The following is a 22,801-nucleotide window of genomic DNA, read 5'->3' as shown; positions in this document are numbered from 1 at the left end:
AAATCGTTTGAAAGTTATTTCATTAAGATTCTGAAAATCAAAGATTAACCTATGCCATCTGATCCATGCAGCAACTGATAAATTCAGTATTTTCAAAGGAAACATTGAACTTTTTTTCTTGCAGCAAATTGAAACCTTTCAGAAACTTGCTTAAATGCATCAAGTTCCTAGCCCACCTTTTTAGTATGCATGAGCAAAATACTATTTAATTTCACACTCAACTAATCCTTTAATAATTTTCTTTCAGCCAGAGTAAAAAAGGCTATTATTAATTTCCTAATAAAATTAAAAAAAAAGTTATTCAGGATAGGACTCTAACCTTGGACCAGTTTCAATTTCTTTTTATTTTTTCTGAGAATACATCAAAGATTAATGTCGATGACAAGTGAAAAATTGTCCCTAGAGAACTCTTCAAGGTCTTTTTCTTACCACATTCGATTGGACTGGAATGAATTGGACATTATAGCATCTTTATCATCAATTTTAAAGTCCTACTTTCTCTTAGTACTGACATGAAGGCCTTGTAGAACTAGTATGTACTTTAAATTAATAACGTATATAACAGACAAAAATATACAATTTTACATTAAAGCAACAGTAAGGGTCTCATTTCAGTTGACCAAATGACAATGTTGAGGAAATTTACAGGTATGGTTTAATTGCAGAGATTGCTCTTCTTTTAGGGAAAAGGATGAAACGAGATCTTTCATTTGTCTCCAAGGACAAGATGTTGCAAACCTCATGATCAAAACACCTGCCAGTTGGAAGCTCTCTCACTGAAAAATGATCACCATACCAGCTTCAGTGTTGAAGCCCACCACCACCAACAAAAACCAAGGGAATAAATGGGGGAACCCCACCCCAACCAGAGGCATTCAAAGCCTCTACATTGAATTTCCTGTTTCCCACCAGTTTTAAGACCCTTAATGTTACTCAATGGATGGATACATATTGAGATAATTAAAAAATAAGACTGGCTTAAAAGCACCTCCACCTCAAGTATGTAAATACATGCAAAGTAAAGATTCCTCTGACAGTCCTTGGGACCCCCATTTATCACTGTTTCATGTATAAGCACCATTGAGCCAATTTTAAAAGCACATTTGCAGGGATCAAGTGTTTAGTGTGTCCTCAAGTTTTGTAGATTTATTTAACTTTAAACAAAAAAAAGTGTAAAATGTGTTAATTTACACTCTTCTTATCATATCTGAATTGACAAAAATGTTAATTTTGGAAGTGGCCTTTAATCACTATTTTCCCCGACAAACTAAAATGGCTCCATGAAACCTGATGATTAAATAAAGAAATCCATATCTCCAAAAGAAGCTTATATCTGACCCTCTATCACTGCATGCAAAGTTAAGGGTCTGTCTGAGAGTATTTTTCCCAAACTCCTAATGTAAGTGGGCAGACAACACACAGGAAAGGCTAACCTTTGAACTGACCAACTTGAAGCTTCTTAAAATCTTTGGACAAAAAAGAAAAAATCATGTAGCAGATTAAAAATTAATGATTTACAAATTATAGAAAAGATATGTTATCTACAATAGTGCCAGGTGACTTGTTATTTTTTAAACACCCATCCAAATGAGTAATTACATTAAAACTACCATCTTGGTTCTTGGTGCTTCCCAAAATTCTGAAATACAAGGAAGGAGAAGACATACCAGATTTTTTTGTTGTTCTTTCCTCGGGACCATTGGGCAGAGAAGGAAGTGAGCCTTCCCTCTTTGGTACAGGTCCTACAGAGCAAACTAGCCTGGGGCCCCCTTTATGGTCAAATTAAAAACCTTTGAAAACAGAAGTTTATCACGGAAATTCTGACAGATCCTCACCCTGAAGAAAGGCTAGCAGGGTAACCAATGATATTAAGAAAGCTCTCCCTCAAGCAAAACAGCACTAGAGTGCAGGCGATAGAGTTGTCTAATGGGTGCCCTCGGCCTGCAAACAACTGTGATTTAACGCGCATGAGCCTCGGTCCTACGGTAGCTCCGTGACCCTCTAGCTAAGCCATTTTTCTTTCCTCCTTTATTTCTAACTGAAATATGCCTCAAAGGGTAAAGGATTGCAATTTTAGCCTTCACTCATGTATATATTGCTTTCTTTCAACAATATCTGACGGGCCTGTTAACCACAACCCAGGGGGTGCGGAGGAGGTTGCACGGAGGGGCTCACTGAATACAAAACACCAAGCATTTTCAGTAGTTTATTTGTATTTTTTTCTCTGCTTATTTTAATATGCACCATGTGTAAGTTAGATGAGGGCTACAGTAAAAACATTTTTCAATGACTGAAATCTTACTTTTCCTTCTAACGATTTGGAGCAAATCACATATTCATTAATTATGATGAATAAATGATTTCTGCTACAATGTCAAAAAAACAGTGTTCATCAGTATGAACAGTTATCGTCTACAGAGATGATTTTACACAATGCAGGAAATGAAGAAGTTCTTAGCTAGTCTACTACCGAACTGAAAAGTTGAATCTTAAAATTCCCCTTGAAAATACCACATGGTCGGTCATGTATCAATGAAGGAAAGACAGTCCCCATACTGGGCCACCACCATGAGAGCTATATGAAATACTTAGAAAAGAAATATGGAAACACTTGTGGCAATGATTGATAATTACAGAGATACACTGCCATAATGGTACATGTTTATTTGATAATAAAGTGAAAAACAAAAATAAGATAAATTTGGTTATAGAAATTCCTTAAAGACACACCACCACTTATTATTTCAAACTTGAACTATCCCAAGAATGTCATGAAAAGAAATTAGAAAGCACTGGCTAAAAGCAAAGCAGTCTGGATACACCAACGTCATCAGCATGCCTTGTGCTTGTCTGTTAACCCTCTGAGTACATCTCTGACATTGCAGGAGCTTGATAACTCAATGCTGAAAAGATTGCATTCCATCTGATTACTCAATATTCTTACTTGACAGGTCACATTCCACTGTTTATTCAGCATAGATCACTCAAATTCTACAGCGATGCGCTGTGGTCCCCATGCTGAATGGGCCCTGCACTCTTCCCAGCTGCCCTGCACAGCTTCACATGGTCCACGGTCTCCCAAGACATGGATGGAAAAAGGCCTGAGCCATGCACTATAAGTCCTGTACACTAGATGCTGTGGCAGAAACACGTAATGCCCATGGGGAAAAGCAGTCGTTTGGAGAAAGAAAGGAAAGTGACAATTCCTGCAGATAGGTCTCTGCCCATAGGATTCTTCATAGTTACACATTTAGAGTTGAGGCCAAGTTATATAGCTACTCCTTAGTGTTACTTAGAATAGTGCTTTGCTTCATAGTTCTAGAGAAAGCACTGATTTCTGATCAGTTCAGGGTACTTCACTATGTGGAATCTGCCTACTACAACACCAACACCCTTCCAGGTGTTCTGCTCCCCATCCCCCCAAATAATCCCCGACTGACTTGTGCTACTTTGTGATGTTGTGTATCATTTCAGGACTCTCTAAAAGGGGGAAAACTCTCAATAAATAATCTTCTGCTTACATGTCAGGACAACAAAGACCAAAGAAATAAACCTAAATGTGGAAGAGCAAAAGATTAGAAAGGGACTACCTTGCAAAAGTCATGGTATGTTATGATCTTAAAATCTATATTAATGTAGCCCACAGTTTATGAGTTGGAGAGTAAAACGCAGCAACTGAAGACCAATGTATACTTGAAAATAAAGAACTGGCTATAGCAAGGTCAGAGACCTTCAGATAGTGAAGTAGATTCAAACCAGAGACAATAAGGGTCGTTCAGCCCTCCAGATGCAAATTTTATGAGACTTCACTCACTGTTGTCTCCTAGATCACAGAGCTGAGCAAACCTTAGGAAAACGTTTGAGTTGGGCCCTCGCCTCCAAGCCACCATGGCTCGCCTCTTCTGTAAGCATTATAGCAACATACAAGAAGCCCCCATTCTGAAACACGACACCTTCCAGAAGAAACTCAATGGAGATACAGGGCTAAGGAGAAAAAATTGGTAACAGGAGTGAAAATACAGGTCTCAGACAGGACTTCACCCACTGAGAGAAAAACAACATGTTCCTCTGGATAGCTAAAGACCGTGGTATAAAAAGGTCATCTTAGAGAACGTAAGTTTTATCCTCAGGGGTATCTTCTAGGTCTCCTGTCCTGTTTTTCGTGGAAGGCTATATGTAGGTAAACCTAAAGGCGCACATGGAATTATGTTACCAGTGGTTTATTTCCTTAGGACCCATTTTGGAACATTCTAGATTGTTTTCTCATTGTGCTTTTCCCTTGGCCACCTTGCAAAGCATTTGCCTCTAGTCGGCTGTGCCCTACTGCTCCTATGTATGGATTTGATACCCTATATGGATTTCACACTGAAGACCGCAGTGCATGAAAAAGCAGGTGAGAAAAAGAACAGGATCACGTTTCCTCTTTCTGTTTGAAATTCCAGCCCCATAGAGCACCTGGCGATTTATTGCTCTTTTTCACCAGATTTTTTTTCCCTTGTAGGTGTCTCATACTGAGCACGCAGACCCTCCCTCACCAAGCACAAGACAAGGTATGTGACGTCCTGATGGTCTGCACTGGCACTAGCAGCAGCTGATGTGGAAGCAGCATTTCTGGGGCGTGGTCAGCACATCTTCATATGGAGACAATTTGGGGGCGGGGGCACCATCTCTTTTGCGGGTCAGGCTGTTTGCCACAGACTCAATTCCCTCCACTAAGGGATGCAGGACTGGTGGCAGCTGACAGTCATACCTCTAATGACAAAAGTCCCTTTCCTAATAGGATTGTGAAGAAGAAAGAGGGCTGTTTATGCCTAAGTTATAAACCTGCCATGTTCTAAACGCACCGAAAAGGACAAGCAAGATATTATTCTATATGCCCTTCTTGTCAGGACATCTCAGCCTCTAAACACACCCCTTGATCTGCAGCAAAATCAAGAAACACGTGTGTATACATCCAAAGGCCTGAAAAATTCCCCAAGGGTTCTCCATAAAATCCAATGCACTCAGAGGGTTAACATGTGCTATATTACATACTGCAGATCCTAGCTTGACTGATGAAAACATTCATTGCTTTTAAGTCTAAAAAAGTTGCAAAGTAGCCTTAACCCTTTGAGGACCCTATTAGCAGCAAGTCGCTATCTTCACAAACAACAACATGTCATCATCTCATTCAGCAAAGGGAAATCAAAAGATACCAGAAAACACACTTTCTGTTCTGCCATTCAAGCATTGAGTGCTAGATAGATCAGATAAAACTGTTTTACGTAAATTTGGAAAAAAACCTCAGAGTCTCAAAGGGTTAAGCTAGGACTTCGAGTAAAAGGGTCTTATTAAAAGGGCGAGTTTGGGGAGCGAACAGTCTCGGAAGAGCTCGGGGAGTAGTCTTCGGATTCCGAGTTGAGTTCCGGCGGAGCTGGCTGCGCCTTGTACCGGCTCCTCACATCCTGGTTGCGTCTTCGTCGGAAAACCTGCCTCTCCTTATCAAGAGCGGTGGTCTAGCAGGGGCATAAAATGAGAAAGAGGACAATTAGGCCGAAGGAAATGGCCGACGACACTCTTTCTGAGACTTTCCGAGTTCACAAAAATATGCTGGCCAAATTAACCTGTCCATTAAGGTTCACTGTTGTGGACACGTGTTACCACTGTTGGGGAGGTCTCTGCTTCCCAAGGTGTAGCTCCTAAGAGCACCTGGTCATGACATCAGCAGTCACAGGCAGGATGGATGATGTCCTGGGTTCAACCTCTCCCCAGCCCTCCCCAGACTTGCCCGAGCTCCACATCTGTTACCCTGGGCAGCTCCCAGGCTCGCGGGAGAAGCCTAGTAAGTGGGTACCCACGCCTGTGTGTCCGACACGTGAGGACGCCAGGCGAGCCTCATTCATCAACATCCAGCTCAAGGAAGCTGTCTAATAAAGATGCAAGTTGATGAATTTGTCAGACATGGACACAGAGCCACAAGCTCATCCTGTTAGTTTAGCATCTCCTCATTCTAAATTATCTTATTATCTGTTGATGAGGGAGTGTGGCTGAATCTCCGGGAAGCACTGTTTTAATCTTAATGAAACCAATGCCTGAAATCGAAAACTGCTTTGAATGCTATTAAACCAAATGGAAACCTTCCCATGGATTTTACTTTACAAAGCTCATTTTCACCGTAGTATATGAGAATTTATGAAACTGAGATTCAGTTTTGTGGGCATTCCAACTCCTGGTCTCTACGCCTCATTTTCCTGAGGAACCTCAGATGATCTCAGGATGTGCAATCCAGCCATAGCTCTGGAAGTTATTATGACATCAGAATTGGAACGGCATGACTTCATTACAGATTTAATGGGTGTGGGGAGGAACAGGGTCATTACAGAGAAACCTTACACAGAGAGCAGAAGAGCAGGTACAAAGCCTGAAGAAAAATATAGAACACATATAAAAGTTGAAGGCGTCCTTGTTTGAAAGTCCCTCTTTAAAAGGATGTAGCCTGGAGGTTATTCTGCTTTTAAGAGATTACTTTTCCTCTACAGGGATCTATACCACCATTTTTCCTCTTGAAATTTACTATTAGCTTCTTCAAAGAACGGAGATAAATTTATAGCCGGCCTGGTCCTGAGAACAAAGTGAAAACTAAGCCCCTCATACAATTGCAGTACAGCATTAGAGCAATCTTAGATCTAAAGTAGGGCAATCAAAGTTCCAAAATGAAGTAATAAAGAAAGAAAGAGAGGCAATGCATAGAACCAGTACAGTAAATGGCTTCGTTAGGCTAAGCTGCCCTGCTTTAAAAACTATCCACAAACTAAATAACAGCGTTACGGATTCAATGAGGAAGATAAACTTTAATAATTCACTTCTTGTTTCACTAGATTGCTAATATGATGACTCAATAACTGGTTTGTTGAAATGTCTATGTTTGATTCTTCTACTTGTCAAAATTTTAAGGATCCTCATATATATGTGTGTGTGTATATATATATATATATATACACACACACATACATATACATACATATATATATATACACATATATACGTATATATATATATATTTCTTGGTCTTATACCCACAAATTTATGATATTTTCAGCATCATAAACCAAAATTCCTAACTTTATTTAAAACACTGTAAAGTTACAACACATGGCATTTTGCTTTCAAAGCCAACTGAAAGTGTTCTCTTTGTATAGAGTTGAATGTTTGTAAAAAACAGATATATATTTAGTCTGACTTACATAAAAACCATTCTGTAGTTAATCCAACAGTAATATAAACTTTTCGTTTGCTCATAAAAAAATTTTTCTATTTCTACTTTCTTGAGAAAGAAAAAAAATCCTTGGCATTGGGCAGAATACTGACTGGTGAACTGCGGCTTTCTGGTGTGGGGAAGAAAAGCACAGGGGGCTGCAGTCAGGAATTTTGAGTCCTGCTCTGTCCATCACTGGCTGTGTGAACCACCCACTCAGTTCTCAGTTAAATAAGGAGCAGGCATGACCCCTACCCCTCCTCCCAGAGGTGCTGTAGGTAAAAAGTAATGTTCTAGTGTTTTCTACATGGCTCAGGCTCCCAGAAACAGAAAGTTGTTTTTTTTTTTTCTTTACAATTTTATGTAAGATAGTGTTTTAAAATGAAGTAAGTGCAGGTCAGAGGAAAACAATGCAAGATGAAGTTCACATCAGAACTTCTCTCAGAGAACTCTCCCTCCCTCCCTCCCTACTCTCATTGGCACCTTCTCCCTATTTACTTCAGCTCTCCATAATGTACTCAGTTACATCCAGTCACGCTCTTGGCTGCAGCCACTGAAATAGGCCATTTCTCCACAAATACCATAATCCAGTTTATACAAAGGCTGGTGACACTAGGTGTTGAGCCTATGCTTGGATGGTCCCATCCCCCTCAGTTTCATTCCCATGTCCCAGATCCTTTTAAGGGCAATCCTATCCTCTTCCTTACTTGTCATTCTGCCTAGAGAACCCTTGCCCTGTCCCTTTTAGACGGCAAGTTCTCTCCACTCCTACCAGTTTCTCCTACCAGTTAGCAGCTTTATGACTGGCTCCTGTGCTTTCAGTTGTACCAATTCACCAGTAACGTCCTAGCCGTTATGTCTGGAAACATACCATGTCATGATCACATGTCATGGAATAAGGGTGTGACGGTTATTTCTGGTGAATTTATAGACTCTTAGAATTGAATGAGAATTTATAAAGCATTCTTTGTGCAATGCTCTGCCTTTCCAGGCCAGGGAACTGAGGCTCGGGCATGTAAACAGACCTCCCCAAGTTGCATCGCTAACTAGGAGCAGAACTCCCATCCTCCGGCAGAAGGCCCGAGCAATTTCTTCCCACTGACTCTGACGTATTTCAAATAGAATCAAATGGAGTCCCTGCGCTCCAGGAGCTCTCTCCTTCTCTGTTCCCAACCAGAGTGAGCTGGGGAGAAGACGCTGACCACAAGCAGCCTCAAAGGCCCTAAGACCAGGGCTTTCCATTCTGATGACCTGAGAACCCCTCTCAGGGACAGCAAGTGTACAACCCCCCTCTGCACCCGTAAGCTCCTAGGGAGACCTGGGTATAATGACCGAGAGGCTGTTTCCTCCCCACCCAGGTCCTGCCAATATTCACAAAGGCTACACAATTCACATTTAGGGCTTTCAACTGACTTGCTCTCAGAGATGTCCCCGAGGCTGCACTGTCCACAGGCCTCTCCTCCCAGGCTCCTGCCCACTTTCTCCCAGCTCCATGGACTGTGGTTCATTTTAAAAACTTCCTCCTCTGGGTTCCCATGAAACCTGGTGCTGTTATTTCTGTGCATTCTGCCTCCACCATAACTGACTCTAATTCACTGTCTCCCCTGCCACATTGTAGACGCTGTGGAGGGCAAGATCAAGGCTTGGACATCCTCTCGGTGCTCCCCACAGTTCACAGCACACAACAGATACTCTGCAAAGCCTGTGGCTTTTGAAATATGGGAAAATACTACAGAGGTGACATTATTTTCCTCCTGAGCACCCAGCCCCAGTCCATGCCACACACAGCTGACAGGTCAATTATCCTCAGGTCCGATTTATTTACAATCCCTCATAAAGTCTAATTCCTTGTCCTAACATTCACAACGTGCTTACAATAAAAATTTCCAGGGTCTAGTTCCTGTTATTATTCAAAACGATCCCATAACGTCAGCAGACTCACTGTTCCCCGTTAGCTGACATTTGATTTTCTTGCACAGCACCCAGTTACTCTGCATAGGGGTAACCTGTGCCTCAGTTTCCCTTTGGACATCCTGTGCTCCTGTATTCTGTGGTTCCAGTGAAGGTGGCCCTCCCCACATCTCTGAGAGGCTGCAGGGTGGGCTGGTGACCCAGCAAGCCTGAGCTTACTGCATTCCCCAATACCCATGACTGGTTCAGAATGGGCAGCCAATCCAGTTAACAGGACATAAGGAGACTTTTGCTGGGATTTCCCACTTATAATGAATCCCAATTGAGGGAGGATGACAGGCCTGGGGTTGCTTCCCATATCCTGGTATCACATGAAGTTCCAGACTAAAGCTAACACAGGGAGGCAGACGGTAGGGATTCAAAGAAACCAAGCCCCAATTGAGTGCTGAGTCAATCCATCATTGAAGCCAGACCCAACCTTTGGACCTTTCAGATTATATAAAATGACAAATTTCCTTTTTTGCTTAAGCCAGTTTGGTTTGGGTTTTCTTTGCTTGCTCACATATTAGGGATATATTAAATATTTCTTAATACAGAATTAAATTATTTTAGATGATTACGTAGTTTCTGAATAACCAAAACAAAAAAAAAAAAAAAAAAAAAAACCCCTCAAATCAACTCTTTAATACAAAAAATAAGACATTAAAAGTATTAGGAGTCAATATATAAGAATACGATTTATGTTTCAGACATGATCAAATGCTTACATCAGATAGAGTTAATATTCTCTTATACTCATATATTTGTCTACTCAACAACCACTCACTGCAGTCTGTTTTTATCACAGTAAGCACTGTAATATATGATATCCTTCAAATTTTAATTGTGGCTATAAAATTATGTGCAGTTCAAATATTACAGTTGAATTCTGTAGCCCCCATATGTACTTCAGGACCGATGAGTTCAGCAAGAAATAGAACAATGTGCTATTACATAGTTTTAAAAAGGTATTGCTATATATTCCAACTGGTAATTTTCCTCTATAAAAGCATTCAAAACATAAGTTTTTCTCTGACATGCTGCCTCACAAATGTAACTTCTGGGCCCTTTCAAACATTTCTGAAAGGCTGCTTTCCTCTTTATCAATCACAAAAAATTCCCAGCTATCCCAAGCAAATAGGGTCTCTCCTTCCTAATGCCTGCCTTTGTAAGGTAAGGTTGTCCTCAGTATCACCTTGATATGCGCTTAAAACTTAAGATTTCCTAACGGGCATATTATTGTATTAGTGAATTTGCTCATGGTTTGTAGTTTTGTTGGAACATGAATGGACTTGCAGTAGAATTCCCAAGTGTTTCCTCAGAAAGTTATCACTTCATTAAGAGTTTGTAAGAGAAGCTGAAGCCTGCACGATCACATTTTCATGCTAATTATCACAGGTTAGAGGTGAGCAAGAAATCTCTCAAGATTCTAGAGTTGACCAGTAGTAAGAAATGTGATGCTCTAATCTAGTTACTTGCAATATATACCCGTTAACGACTACTATCCGGTATATTGGGCTATAGCTAAATAAGAGTGGACAGTGGGCCAAATAAAATCCTACACATAAACTAATATAAACCTGACCTACACAGAAGAAACACTATCCCTACCTCACGCTAAGCCCTTAGTTATCAGAATGTCCTTAAAGACTTCCAGATCAAGTGTGAAAACAAGGAATGGTAAAATAATGTCCTGACCTTGGCTACTCAGGTAGCTGCACACATAGTAGTTGGAAATCTTAGAGAAATTAATATCTATTGTGTTTTGGAGCCTGCCATGAGACCGGCACCAAAACAGTGCTTGCCTAATACCAAGGAAATTTATTCCACCAATAGATACACCTAAAGCACTTGCTCAGTGTCCTCTTCTGTTCCAAAGAAATGACACTAGGCTACACATAGTACTCAGATATTTCAAATCCTTATTTCGGGCACTAAATTTGGAAATCAGCATAAATACATAGGACACAGCCATCTGGCATATCTATGCAGTGGTAAAGGGAAAAAATAGCATGGAGGAGAAAGGTCAGGAATGAATCGAGAATGTGGACTGGATGTTTGCTTTGTTTTTGCCTGTCTGTGTCACCCCCATCTCTGTGATGCTTGTCCTATCTGGTCTCTTTAGCTTAATCCCCTTGGAAGCAGCAGTAGGGGGTAGTCAGGAGAAATAGCTTTTTGTCCTAGCTCAGCTAATTATATGACCTTGGACATGTTTCCTAGCCACGTTGGGCCTCAATTTCCCACTCCACAGACTGAAGGTGGGGTATAGTTCTCTAGGGAAACTTTCACCTATGAAATACTATGAATATGCTTAATATCACTGTCAATCCTGTAATGGGGAATGTTTTTCTCTTAGCAAACAATAGGCCCTACAGTCTATGGATCAAAAATACTTCTGTAAGACGTGCAGGACTGGCAAGAGATGCACCCCATTTAAGTTGCGAGGCAATGTTTTCTGTCATGGCAGTAATTATTGGATTTAAGTAACTGCATTTTTCAGAGGCAAACGTTGACTGCTTTCCCTTTTTGCTTTTCTTAATTTATTGCTAGCCATCACAAATAGTCTTCATTTCATTAATAAAAGAACAATATCGTGCATGTTGCCTTTCAGTCCATCCATTATTCATACTCCCTCAGAGACAGAAGGGGTGCAGGGGCTGCAGCATTAATCTCGGGAGCCCTTTCCTTCGCTCGCCCTTACTCTGCAGGGACTCAGTTATGCCTGGCCTGCCACTTCAGAAATGTTTGGCTCGCTAGTAAAACTAAACTGACAAATCGATTGAAATATCCACCCTCTTCATTTTATTTGGCTTCCTGTCATGCTTATTACGATCTGTTTTGTTTTGCTTTAATATCCTTTTGGAGTCTCGCCAGGAACTGGAAGTACTTGGATATATGACATGGTATTTACCTAAAGTGACAATGACCATTAAAACAGTAAAAGGAGGCCTCATGGAATGAAACTTAGTAGCCTTCTAAGCTACTTTCTAGGTGTGACTCTCTTAATTGTGATTCCTCGTTTCCCTGGGCGGAGCTGGCCCCAATGCTTCTCCACCACTTCTTATGCATAGGCTGCTGCTGCTGATCTGATTCTTTATTGAATGCCAAATTGGCTGAGTTCAGCAATATGTTTCTGATGGCCTCCCATCAGAGGGTTAAAACCATAGTCACTTGCTGAGCTCAGGCTTCTAGAGGACAAAGTTTACGTGCTTCCTCTACCCTATAACCCCTGATTTTCTCAGTCGAAGCTAAACTGAACTATGTTGTTTTTCCTTCATCATCTTAGTTAAGAATAACTACAGGTGTAGTTTATCTTAAGATAAATCTATGAAAATTTGGAACTCATTAAGCAGGTGAGTTAGGGGGTAACTACTTTCGTTAGAAAAACAATTTTTAACTGCCAAAAAAGTTACTCTTGGGTTGCTATAAATGGATACTATTCTAGAGCATCTTATATGTGATTTCATTGTCCAGACTTTATCCCAAACTCTTCAAAAACACATTTTCCTCAAAATCAAGTTTCCTCTCTATTAACTGCCCCTTCACTGGAAAGTTCAATCACTCGTTAACTAATTTAATATTATTATGTGCCAGGCATTCCAAGAGTTGGTGGAGATTACAGTTTTTTAACAAGCCTACTTGGTGGTATCTTTTAATTTAGAAACATTTTCAACTCCCTAGAACTGGAGTTGAAAAACTTTTTCTGGAAAGGCCAAACAGTTAATATTTTAGTCTGTCCAGGCCATATGGTTCTTTGACATAGCTGCTCAACTCTGCTGCGGTTGGGCAAAAGCAGCTGTAGGCGATTTATAAATGAAGAGGTGAAGCTGTGTTCCAATAAAACTTTATTTACAAAAACAGGCAGTGAGCTAGATCTGGCCCATTGGCTGTAGTTTGCCAATCCCTGCCTGATAGGATAGCATTTTAAACTTATACTTCATCAGGATTTTTGGCTGCAGCCTGTTTTAAGTAAAATTTAATGCTACAAATGTTCATGAATAATATAACATATAAGTTACTCAGCAGTTTATCCCAACCAGAGCATCAAAAAAGGTCATGGTGCTACTTTAATAACAAATGCTTTGATCTGAAGAGAGATCATTTTTCTCAGGAAAATCTGTGTCTAGTGTGGAGTGGATAATTTTTTCTTGGAAGTGAGGGAAATCCTGTGAAGCCGTCTCTTTTCTGAGTTCCCCCTTTGGGCTGGGGTCTGTGAAGGCACTTTTGCACATGCAGCTCCTTTAATCCTTAACACGAATTTGGAAGGCTGATAATACTACTCTTCTCATTTCTATAGTTGGGGAAACTGAATTTTAGAGAAAGAGTGTGTAACCTGCCCAAGGTCACTGTGCAGGAAGCAGGATCCAAACCCAGGGCTTCCCGGCAGCAAACTCTCCCTGCGTCGTGCCTCCAGTCTTTAATCAAGTTCTTTTCATCTCAATTTTCAAGACTTTTTCATTTCTCTAAATGTCATTTGTTTGACATATATTTGAGAATTGTTTAACTTCAGTGTATTGACATTTATGCTCTTCCTTAATAGAATAAGTGTGTCAATTCTTAGGATTAAGTTCTTTATGATGGCTTCTTTCTTACACATATCTCATAAAATCTATATCGTATCAGTTAGTGAACACTACTGCATCCATTTGGATTCAAAGTATGACAGGAATGAATATGTAGAAAACAGTGTAGATTTTTTTTTTTCCAATCAAAAAAGGGAAAGAGATTCTGAAGCAATGTCAAAGTAAATAAGATACCACAAAATTTTCGATCAATACTGACTCATCAAGAATCCCAGGAAAATCTCACTTCAGTTTACACCTAATCAGTAAGACTTGGAATGCCGTGGCAAATTCTCATTTCTAATAACAAGTACATTAAATTTTGAAAAGGCAAGTACATATTGTTGGGATACTTTCTTAAGGGGGCTCTGAAAATAAAAGAAAATAAAATCTCAAACCTGTTTGACTTGGTCAAATAACACAGATGTCTCACTATTCCTGAGTTTCTACCAGCGACCATTTGTAGAACTATAATACAAAGTGTTGTCCATCTTTTCAGTCTCTTGGCCTAATAACTCACTTTTTAGCATCAAGGTGCAGCTGCAAAACCAAACCTCATAGTTTCTCGATACTTTTCTCTGTAATCACAATTTGGGTGGCTTTGAAGCTTAAATCTATGCCTTTTCTCTGTGTTAAACTTTCTGTTACAGGACAGTCCTAGTATGGGAGGGGGTCGGGGAGGGTGGGCGATCCCTTCACCCCCACACCCCGCAAAATGGTTTATTCATTAGTATCCATAACCACTGTGTAGAGGCTTTTTAAAAACACTAGCAATCCAAACCCTCTAAACTTAACTGAATCAGAAGCAAGGCTAATTTCATGCCCATCCTGCCAGAGAGCAAGCAGTTCCTTCTCTTGGATTTTGCCTTTTGAGAGCAGAGGCTTCGGCTCTGGTTCCTGCAGTGTGGTGACACTCAGCAGGGAGGTGCTTCTCAGTAGGCAGAGCAAGGCCACAGCTAAGCACTGCAGCTTGCTGGGTGCCTTTGGCTGCTGGCTAAGGCCAGCCACGGAACCCTCCTCACACCATGGGTTCCTCTCTGGCTTTCACGGGAACCTTTCTTCAAACCTGCGCTGAGCAAGATGCATTTAACTGACCCCATTCCTTTTAACAACTGAGCATGACAGCATTTAATAGCCTTGCAAAGACTGTGCGGGGCTGCACGGCTCTGCCTCATTACTCACTGTTGCAGGACGGTGCTCGAGTCCAGTATGCACATTTGAGTCACGTCATGCCTGGGAACTCAACCACCCTTTTGTCCTAGCGCACCTCCTTTGAGCTGATGTCGTGCTTTGATATTTGTTTTATTTAATTGGGTTACCCTGTTCTGGCGGCTGCCTTGTTCTGCATGCAGAAGACGGAATTCTTCTCCACGTGTGGTTGGCCGTAGCATCTGCCACAGTGACAGCTTCACTTGAGAAAGGCAGAAATGTGTGTGACCACTGCCCCTTTGAAGAAGGACGCATTTTCAGGAGGTGAACATGTAACGAGACGTAAATGTTTTCCAGTGGTGTACAGCAGGGGCACCAGGGAGTGGAATGGCCCAGGCAGCTCATTCCAGGGAGGGTGTCCCCCCAGGATCTGGGTGACAGAAGCAACGTCTCCTGGAAAAATCGGCCAAGCAGGCTGCTGTTCCCCTGACAACTGCTGGGAAGCAGCTCTCTGTTGAGAGGCAGGAGGATGAAGGAGAGAAGAGGCAAATGGACCCCCACCATTTCTCTACCATCACCAAAAAGCCTGTTAAAAGGGACATGACAATTCTGGGCACCCCGAAGAGGGGCTTTTTTCCAGCCTATGTCCTGATGTGAGCAGCCTTACAAAAAGCAAGTAGGACTCCCAAGTGTTCTGCTCGGAGTAGTGAAAACAGCCATGAGCACTTGTAAACACAACAATTGGGAGCGAGGATGTTCGCCTGTAATGATTGTTTATGTTAGAGAGCTGGCTGCCACCACGGTCGACAAATGCTCCCACTTCCGTGGAGATAAAAGGCAAGCATCTGTAATCAGCGAGGAGAGTGTGTTCATTCCGGGGCTAAATGGCATTATAAAACTTCCTAATTAAGCATACATGCCGATGAGTTTTTAGCATCATTTCTCCAATTTAGCTTTACATACTGGGCGCGCTGTTTCGTACAGCGTTAACTATAAACATTGTTGTTACTGCCCCCAGCTGGAAAACAGAGCAGTTTATGTGTGAAAGAAAAAAGAGATTATCTCCCATCTGCTCCAGCCCATTATTCAGGGATGTGTCATTTTGTCTGCTGATGGGACCATCACCAGGATTTTAGTCAAATGGCCTTTTTATACTCGGCTGTGTTTATTAATTATTGTGTTTACTTGATGTGTTGCTCCCATTCTCAATCCCACAAATTTAGTCACATTATTTTCTGGAGTTTTTTTGAAATTAGATTAATGTATACGTGTAACTTTTATTCTACAAATATACGCAACTGTAATTAGACATATTGGGTGCCCATTTTTAATCGTATATCAACTTTACTCATATAGGTTTGGTTAATATGCCTGAGGTTAGGAGGCATACAATTAAAAAAGGATGGAGCATGGTGTGATTCAATTTATATAAAGGACAAAACCAGGCAAAGCTAATTAATGCAGATAGACTCCAGGTCAGTGTTTACCCTTGGGGCTACGTGACCCTCCTGGAAGGGCCCTGGAGGTAGGAGGGGAGATTGGGGGTGTTAGAAATATTCTGTGACTCATCAGGGTGCTGTTTACGGGGGCTGATCAGTTTGTGAAAATTCCAATTTGTTGAGGTGTTTACTCATGATATGTGCTCTCTTCTGGATGTATATTATCTTTCAGTAAAAAATAAAAGATTGATGGATCGTCTTCCACATAAAAAGTCAAAAAGAAGAGTCTACACAAAGGCAAATTCCCGCCCCCCCCTCCCCCAAAAAAGAGGGTAAACATAAAAGAGTTCTTTCTACATCTAGAAACTAATTTACTTAGGTAAGTGAAAAGGTTGATATGCAACTCCTGCTGCGTATTCATAGAGAAGATACAAATAGCCTTCTATGTAAGGCTGAATTTAATATATTTTGTTGAAGTTTGGGTATTTTTTGGCTTTAAACAGACTTAGAAATTATCACGATCATAGTATATTTGGATAGTTTGTCAATATGTGCCCCTTTCTGCTTCCCTAAGTCCTTTGTTCTGAATGACTAATTATAGAAAAAAATTAGGAGCAATAATTGGGAATTAGAATTATGTATTTTCTTTCTTTCTTTCTTTCTTTCTTTCTTTCTTTCTTTCTTTCTTTCTTTCTTTCTTTCCTTCTTTCTTTTTCCAATTTAGTAGTCTGATCCATGAAACAACATCAGGCAGCTACTGCATTACTAAAGATAGATAGGCTCCATCATTTGGGAGAAACAAATGCCAAACCCAGTGGAATTTTTCTTAGCAAATGCTAAGATATGGAGCTTTACCTAGAGATCATTTCAGAAATGTTAAGATGGAGGAGAAAAGTTCCCTAGGACGTCTCCGAGTTCATTGCTCACATCATCAGAAACCATCCTGCCTGTGGATAACTTAAAGAGACACAAACAATGCCCCTTGAAGGAAATGCCAGGGCAGTTGACTGGAATAGAAAACGATAGGATAGAATTCTTAACCCAGTTAAAAAAAAAAAATCGATACCTCCCAGAGTCCCTTTTGCTTGACCAGATAAGCCAGCTAAATAATCTGACAGTTACAAAATACTGAAAAATAAATTCATGCAATAGCTAGTACATAAAGGGATTTCCAGGAGGAGAGAGGTAACAATAAAACGAAAACAAAACAAAACAAAAAGGTGGAGAATTTGAAAACACAAGCTTACCAACACACACAATGCATTCTATAGCTCTTTGTTACTTGGAGGAGCTTCTACTACTAACGTGTAAATGCATTGTTTCATCCATCTAATAAGGTCAAGGTTGGGCTTGATGACTTTAAAATGACAGTATATACTTCTATAGAACATATACTAAGGTACTATTGTTCTTCCATTTGTTAAGGGACAGAAGAGCACTAGAAATCATTGTTTTAATTGGCAACATCAGGAAAATGCTTTGGCATTAACACTAAATATACTGTCCTTTTAACTGTAAGGGAAATTGATACTGAGCATGTGCAATGGAAAGAAAGCTGGCAAATGTGAGTGTGAATAATGGGTGAAAAAAAGGAATGAGGGGGTGTGGCATCTCAATCAAGATTAAAATGAAACTGATAAAGCAGCATATGGACTGGATAACAAATCAAAAGCATGTTTATCCACTGAAGGAACTGGTTAATGGAGACTGCCAGCACGTTGCCATGGAAACACTGACTGTTGAGCTGCACCATCTCATACCTTATCCAATACATTCCTGGTTGTTGGTAGTAGTCCAAAGACCCTGATCTCTTGATGGTAAACCCGTGGTCCAGCTGAGCAGAGAGAAATGGGGGCAACTCAGTGGATCGACATTATGCTAAAGAATTAAGACTCCAGACCGAGCTCTTCTTCATTGACTACATATGAATATATAGTTACGATGCCTCTTCTGCAGGGCGACTAGCTAATATGCTAACTCTGCACATTGAAAATAAAAAGGCACGAAAAGACACTAATCCCTCACGAATATCTTGAAGGCTAATTTGTTAGAAAAGATCTAATTTGTCAAACACGTTTTTGAATGCACATTTAACAATGTCCTTTCAATTTCAAGATACAAACATCTCTTCATATTCTACAGAATGGAAAATGCTTTATAATTCAATGAAGTACTGAAATCAGCTTTAGCCACCTAAGAGAAAGCAGATTGGACCCCAGAAAATTATACTCCATCCGGCTTAAATTTGAGGGCTTCATGAGTATGAAATAAAAGATGAAAAGAATCAGGTTTTGAACCCCCACAATCACAGCAATTTAGATTTCTTTCTTTGAGAGGTAATCTTCAAAAACAGAGGTAGACTTAAAGAATAAATTACATTTCTGAACTAAAAAGATATAGTATAAAACAGTAAAATTTTCTCTGGAAAATAAAGAAAATAAAATAAAAAAGTTTTTACTGCATATTAAAAATTCATATGTACAGTTAAATGCTGTGATTAACAAAAGGTACAATAAATAGGAGAGCGGATAATAAGTTCTCAAAGTAGTTCCTCCTGGAATAAGATGTTAGCCTTTGGGCTACCTAGGAATAAAATTTTCAGTCCCCAAATTTGAAATACAGTAATCGTGCTGTGTGCCCACTCCCCCATCTGCCCGTGACAGGACGCAAGCTGCACACCTTTCTTTATAGAAAGGCCCATGAGTGCTTTTATGTGTGGTATTGCTGCGATGCTGATGACTGTTTCTACTTCTAAATTCAGAAAGGCATTTCGAAAAGATGCCGGGGGACCAGGCATTTAAACTAAACACTGCTCAGGAGATTTGGTATTCTGATGATAAACCAGGCTCTCCCAGTGTTCACGAAACAGCAATGTGAGATTTTTAACCCTTTTAAAAATGTACATTGTGTTTTATTTAGAAAAAAACCCAAGTACGCTTGCTGGTAGAGGATGAAGGCCTGCCCTTCTGTTTCAGTCCGCGAAGATGGCTACTTAGTACCTAGTTCTCTACTGCCATCTACAGGCAAAATGTGCCTTAACACCGCATCCGGGAACGCCCTGGGGCAAAGGTCTCTCACTTTCGAACTAAGCTTCCCAATATCACAATTATTTGCACACTGATTAGTATGGATTTGTTCCATTAGGCTGAAGTGCTCTATTTGCATGAGAAAAATGCAAAAGAAGAACTTTAAAGCATTTGGAAAATTATCGGCTAAAATAATAAACAGCATTAAATGAGGAAAACTAAATTGGAACTGACATCTTAGTCATCGGTTCTTCATCAAGCTGAGCAAATCTAATAATGCCTCTCTCCCCTCCCTTAGCTCTCAAGAAGTCCACCGTTAAAATGTCATCTCTAATTCCATTTTATGTCTATAAATTGCGCTTTAATAACCTTTTGTTTCCCTTTCTCTGTTCTGTTTTTGTGGATTTTTTTTTTTAAATCCCCCAACTACTGGTAAAGGTAGCAGAGAGACAATGGAGTCTTTCTGAGAAGCAGAATGTTGTAGTTATAAGGACAGCAGTGGGTTTCCACCTAATTACGTTTGCCTGACCTAAATGTCAGAACACCTTTTCTCCTTTTAGAAAGTCCTGAGGATCCCTGTGAGTCTCCAGCTGGTAATTACTCTCCGAGCCAAGTCCAGGACCTATTGCAACCTTAATATAAAATTATCATTTGTCCTTTCTTTGGTCTTAATAATGTAGGGGGTGGGAAACAGAGAAGGAAAAAAAGTGACAACATGAACGAAAAACACTACGGTTCAGAACCATGAGCGAGCGCATGTTAAACTATGCTCATGTCATAAATTACAACTGTGACTAGAGTCTGTTTATGACAGTTTACTTTTTTTTCCTTTGACACTCTGAGAAAGAAAAAAAAAATGTCATAAGTTCCACTATAAGCATCATTAATCTCCAGCAGGTAGTTAGGTTTCTAACTAAAAAAAGAAATACCAGTTAAAGACTAATGATTTAATTGTTGATTTCTGGAAACAAACAGACAAACAAGCAAGAAAACAAGATAATTGATACTATATTCTAAATAGTTTTTTTTTTTATTTTAAAAGGTATATGGAATTTCAAAAAAATTCAATCCTAGGATTGAGGCAGTTTAAAATAAAATCTAGTACTTGATAGCCCCTGGGGAGTACATCCATGCCCATGGGAAAAATTCTGGCTGCATGAAATTCATGTTGAAATCAGTTTTTTTGATAGCTATCAAATAGAAGTTATTAGAGTTTACATTAATTACAGGAATTTCTATCATGCAGGTAAATTAATATTGCATTATCAAATTGTCAAATGGTCTCTGTAGAATGCAGCACTTATGAAGACTATTCCTTTTATGTACCTACTATGTACTTAGATTCTGCCTCAGAGCAGAGTATTGTTCCTTTGCAGTTAGACTTTAGTTTGAGTTGGAATATTATTTAATTCCAATGCTCATTTTTCTTGTGACAGTACTCCGAGACTTAGTCTTTGCACTTTAAGAATGGGAATTGTTATGGGTTACGAGTATAAATGGATTTATCTAGTACTATTCTGAAAGTTAGTAACAAAGGCAACCAGTCTCTAATTCTCAGCCCCACCCTGGGACTGGCGACCCAACCCCAGGTTCTTCTGGAAGGTGGAGACATTTATGAGGAAAAAGCATTCTGGAGAAGGTGCATAAATGCGTATATTATGGCAGGGCAGTTTCTCTAGAAACAACCCTGAAATTTATAGTGATATTATCTTTCATGCTTGAACTATTAACGATAGTAGTCAACATATGAACTGTGCTTTAGCGTTGGCAAGGCCCTTTTTCAGATATTTGTCCAAAAAGCCAATTATTTTGAATCTAAGTTAAGTTGATAATTATTATTTTTAAAAATTTTGTAGTAGATAAAGAAGATTAAGTAAGTATGCAGCTAATGTTTAACTCAACACCACATGGCTCATTTTACAGTTTTATAAGTCTATTACCAGTTTGTACAGTTTCCATGGAAATATGTTAGTGATGAACTGAGAAACTGGTTATTAAATTGCTTCAAAATGGTCCAATTGTGATATTTAGGGGAAAATAAATCAGTGGACCTTTGATCTTCAAATACTAACTGAAGTTTTTTGAGATCTACTTAGACGAAGTTTTAATAAACTAATATGGATTAGGTTTTGGAATTTAGCCAGGTTTGGTTAAAGGAGGATTTCCCCTCATAGCTGTGTTGTCTGTCCATTGGAAAATTGCCCTGAAGTTTCTGCCCTTAGTCATTAAAAGACTCCTAGAGTACTGCGAACAAACCATTATTGAGCAACCAAGGCAAATTTAACCAAAGACTAATTGAAATAAAAGACCAGGAAAAACGAAAACAAAAACAAAATGACAGCGTTGGAAAAAGCACCCTGTCTAGCAGCTGTATGCCCTTAGCAGAAGCAGAAAAGCAGTCCTTTTCATGGACGAGCGTGCTGGCAGTCCATTCCAAAAGCAAACTGTGGAATCGAAAGTTTTGGAATAGACCCATGTCTTCAATGAATGATGAAAACAGAGGATAGAATGTCTGGTGGAGCTGAGAATCACCAAGAGATTGTTATTTTCAAAAATTACTGATTGAAATATTTGCTGATAACAAAGAACACTGACAATCTATGAAGATGTGAGCGACAGTGTCCTTCTAAACTGAATTTCCTTAGAAAGAACTAAAGAGAGAGGGCAAGGACAACTTGTAGTTTCATATGCTCAGCAGCACTGAAAGAGTCTGCAGCCCAGGTAGCGCTGTCAGTGTACTCATGAGCCAGGTACTCACACTAATGTTGAAAGGGTTCAATCAAAAACCACGCAATGTGAACAGTACAAGAAAGTGTAGGCATGCATCGTGCTACCTGCAAAGGCTGGAAGCCCTTATCAAATATTTAATAACCCAGAGCTGGGATTGGTTGTATCGAATATGTCACTCATATATGTTTAGCTTTATCTGGAGCTCCAGCACAACCAAAAAAGAAAAGGAGAAAGAAAATAAAACACCCATAGAAGTAGTAAATATTCAGGATTGCTCATGAGCTGAAGTATGGTTTAGTAGCATAAATACTTTTAAAAATTCGACATCAGAGTGTCTAAGTTCTTTGTTTAGAAAGAACAGCTTAAGTGATTTCACATTAAATATACTGTTAAAATGTACATACTCCTAAAAAAGAGGAAATGATTAAAAACTCAAGTAATCTGGGACTTGAATATATTTACTGTAGAATATGACACCAGGAAGTATGAGGTTTCATTATTTCTCTGCCCAATTTAATCTTTGCCTAGAGCTGCTCTCAAATTGCATGTAGTGTATGTCTGCATGTATAGAACAGAAAAAAAAAAAAAATCCCGTGCAGCCGCATCAATAAAATGGTAAATGTTAAAAGACTTCCAACTTAAAAAAAAGAAATTTCTAAGGAGCAAAACATCGTGATTTCTTGGAGTGTTCACAGCGATTCAATTTCCCTG

At 39.8% G+C, this 22,801-nt stretch overlaps 1 protein-coding gene across 4 annotated transcripts in view; it reads right to left on the bottom strand.

Annotated features, from left to right (window-relative positions):
• Nucleotides 1-2,192: 2,192 nt before the first annotated feature.
• The window catches only part of DCLK1 (doublecortin like kinase 1), a 315,147-nt gene continuing 294,538 nt past the window's right edge, over nucleotides 2,193-22,801 (bottom strand). For 2 of the 4 annotated variants that reach the window (XM_033103774.1, XM_033103777.1), the window contains 2 exons: nucleotides 18,095-18,168; nucleotides 2,193-5,495 (listed from right to left, as the gene is read on the bottom strand). In XM_033103774.1, the coding sequence (XP_032959665.1) occupies nucleotides 5,438-5,495; nucleotides 18,095-18,168 (132 nt within the window). In that variant the 3' untranslated portion in view covers nucleotides 2,193-5,437. The remainder of the gene's footprint in view (nucleotides 5,496-18,094; nucleotides 18,169-22,801) is intronic. The other 2 variants (XM_033103773.1, XM_033103775.1) reach the window with 1 other exon arrangement.

Source organism: Rhinolophus ferrumequinum, chromosome 4 (genome assembly GCF_004115265.2).
Source record: "Rhinolophus ferrumequinum isolate MPI-CBG mRhiFer1 chromosome 4, mRhiFer1_v1.p, whole genome shotgun sequence".
Lineage (NCBI taxonomy): Eukaryota > Metazoa > Chordata > Mammalia > Chiroptera > Rhinolophidae > Rhinolophus > Rhinolophus ferrumequinum.
Note: the sequence above shows the minus strand (reverse complement) of the source record. Positions and strands in the feature narration are given on the sequence as shown.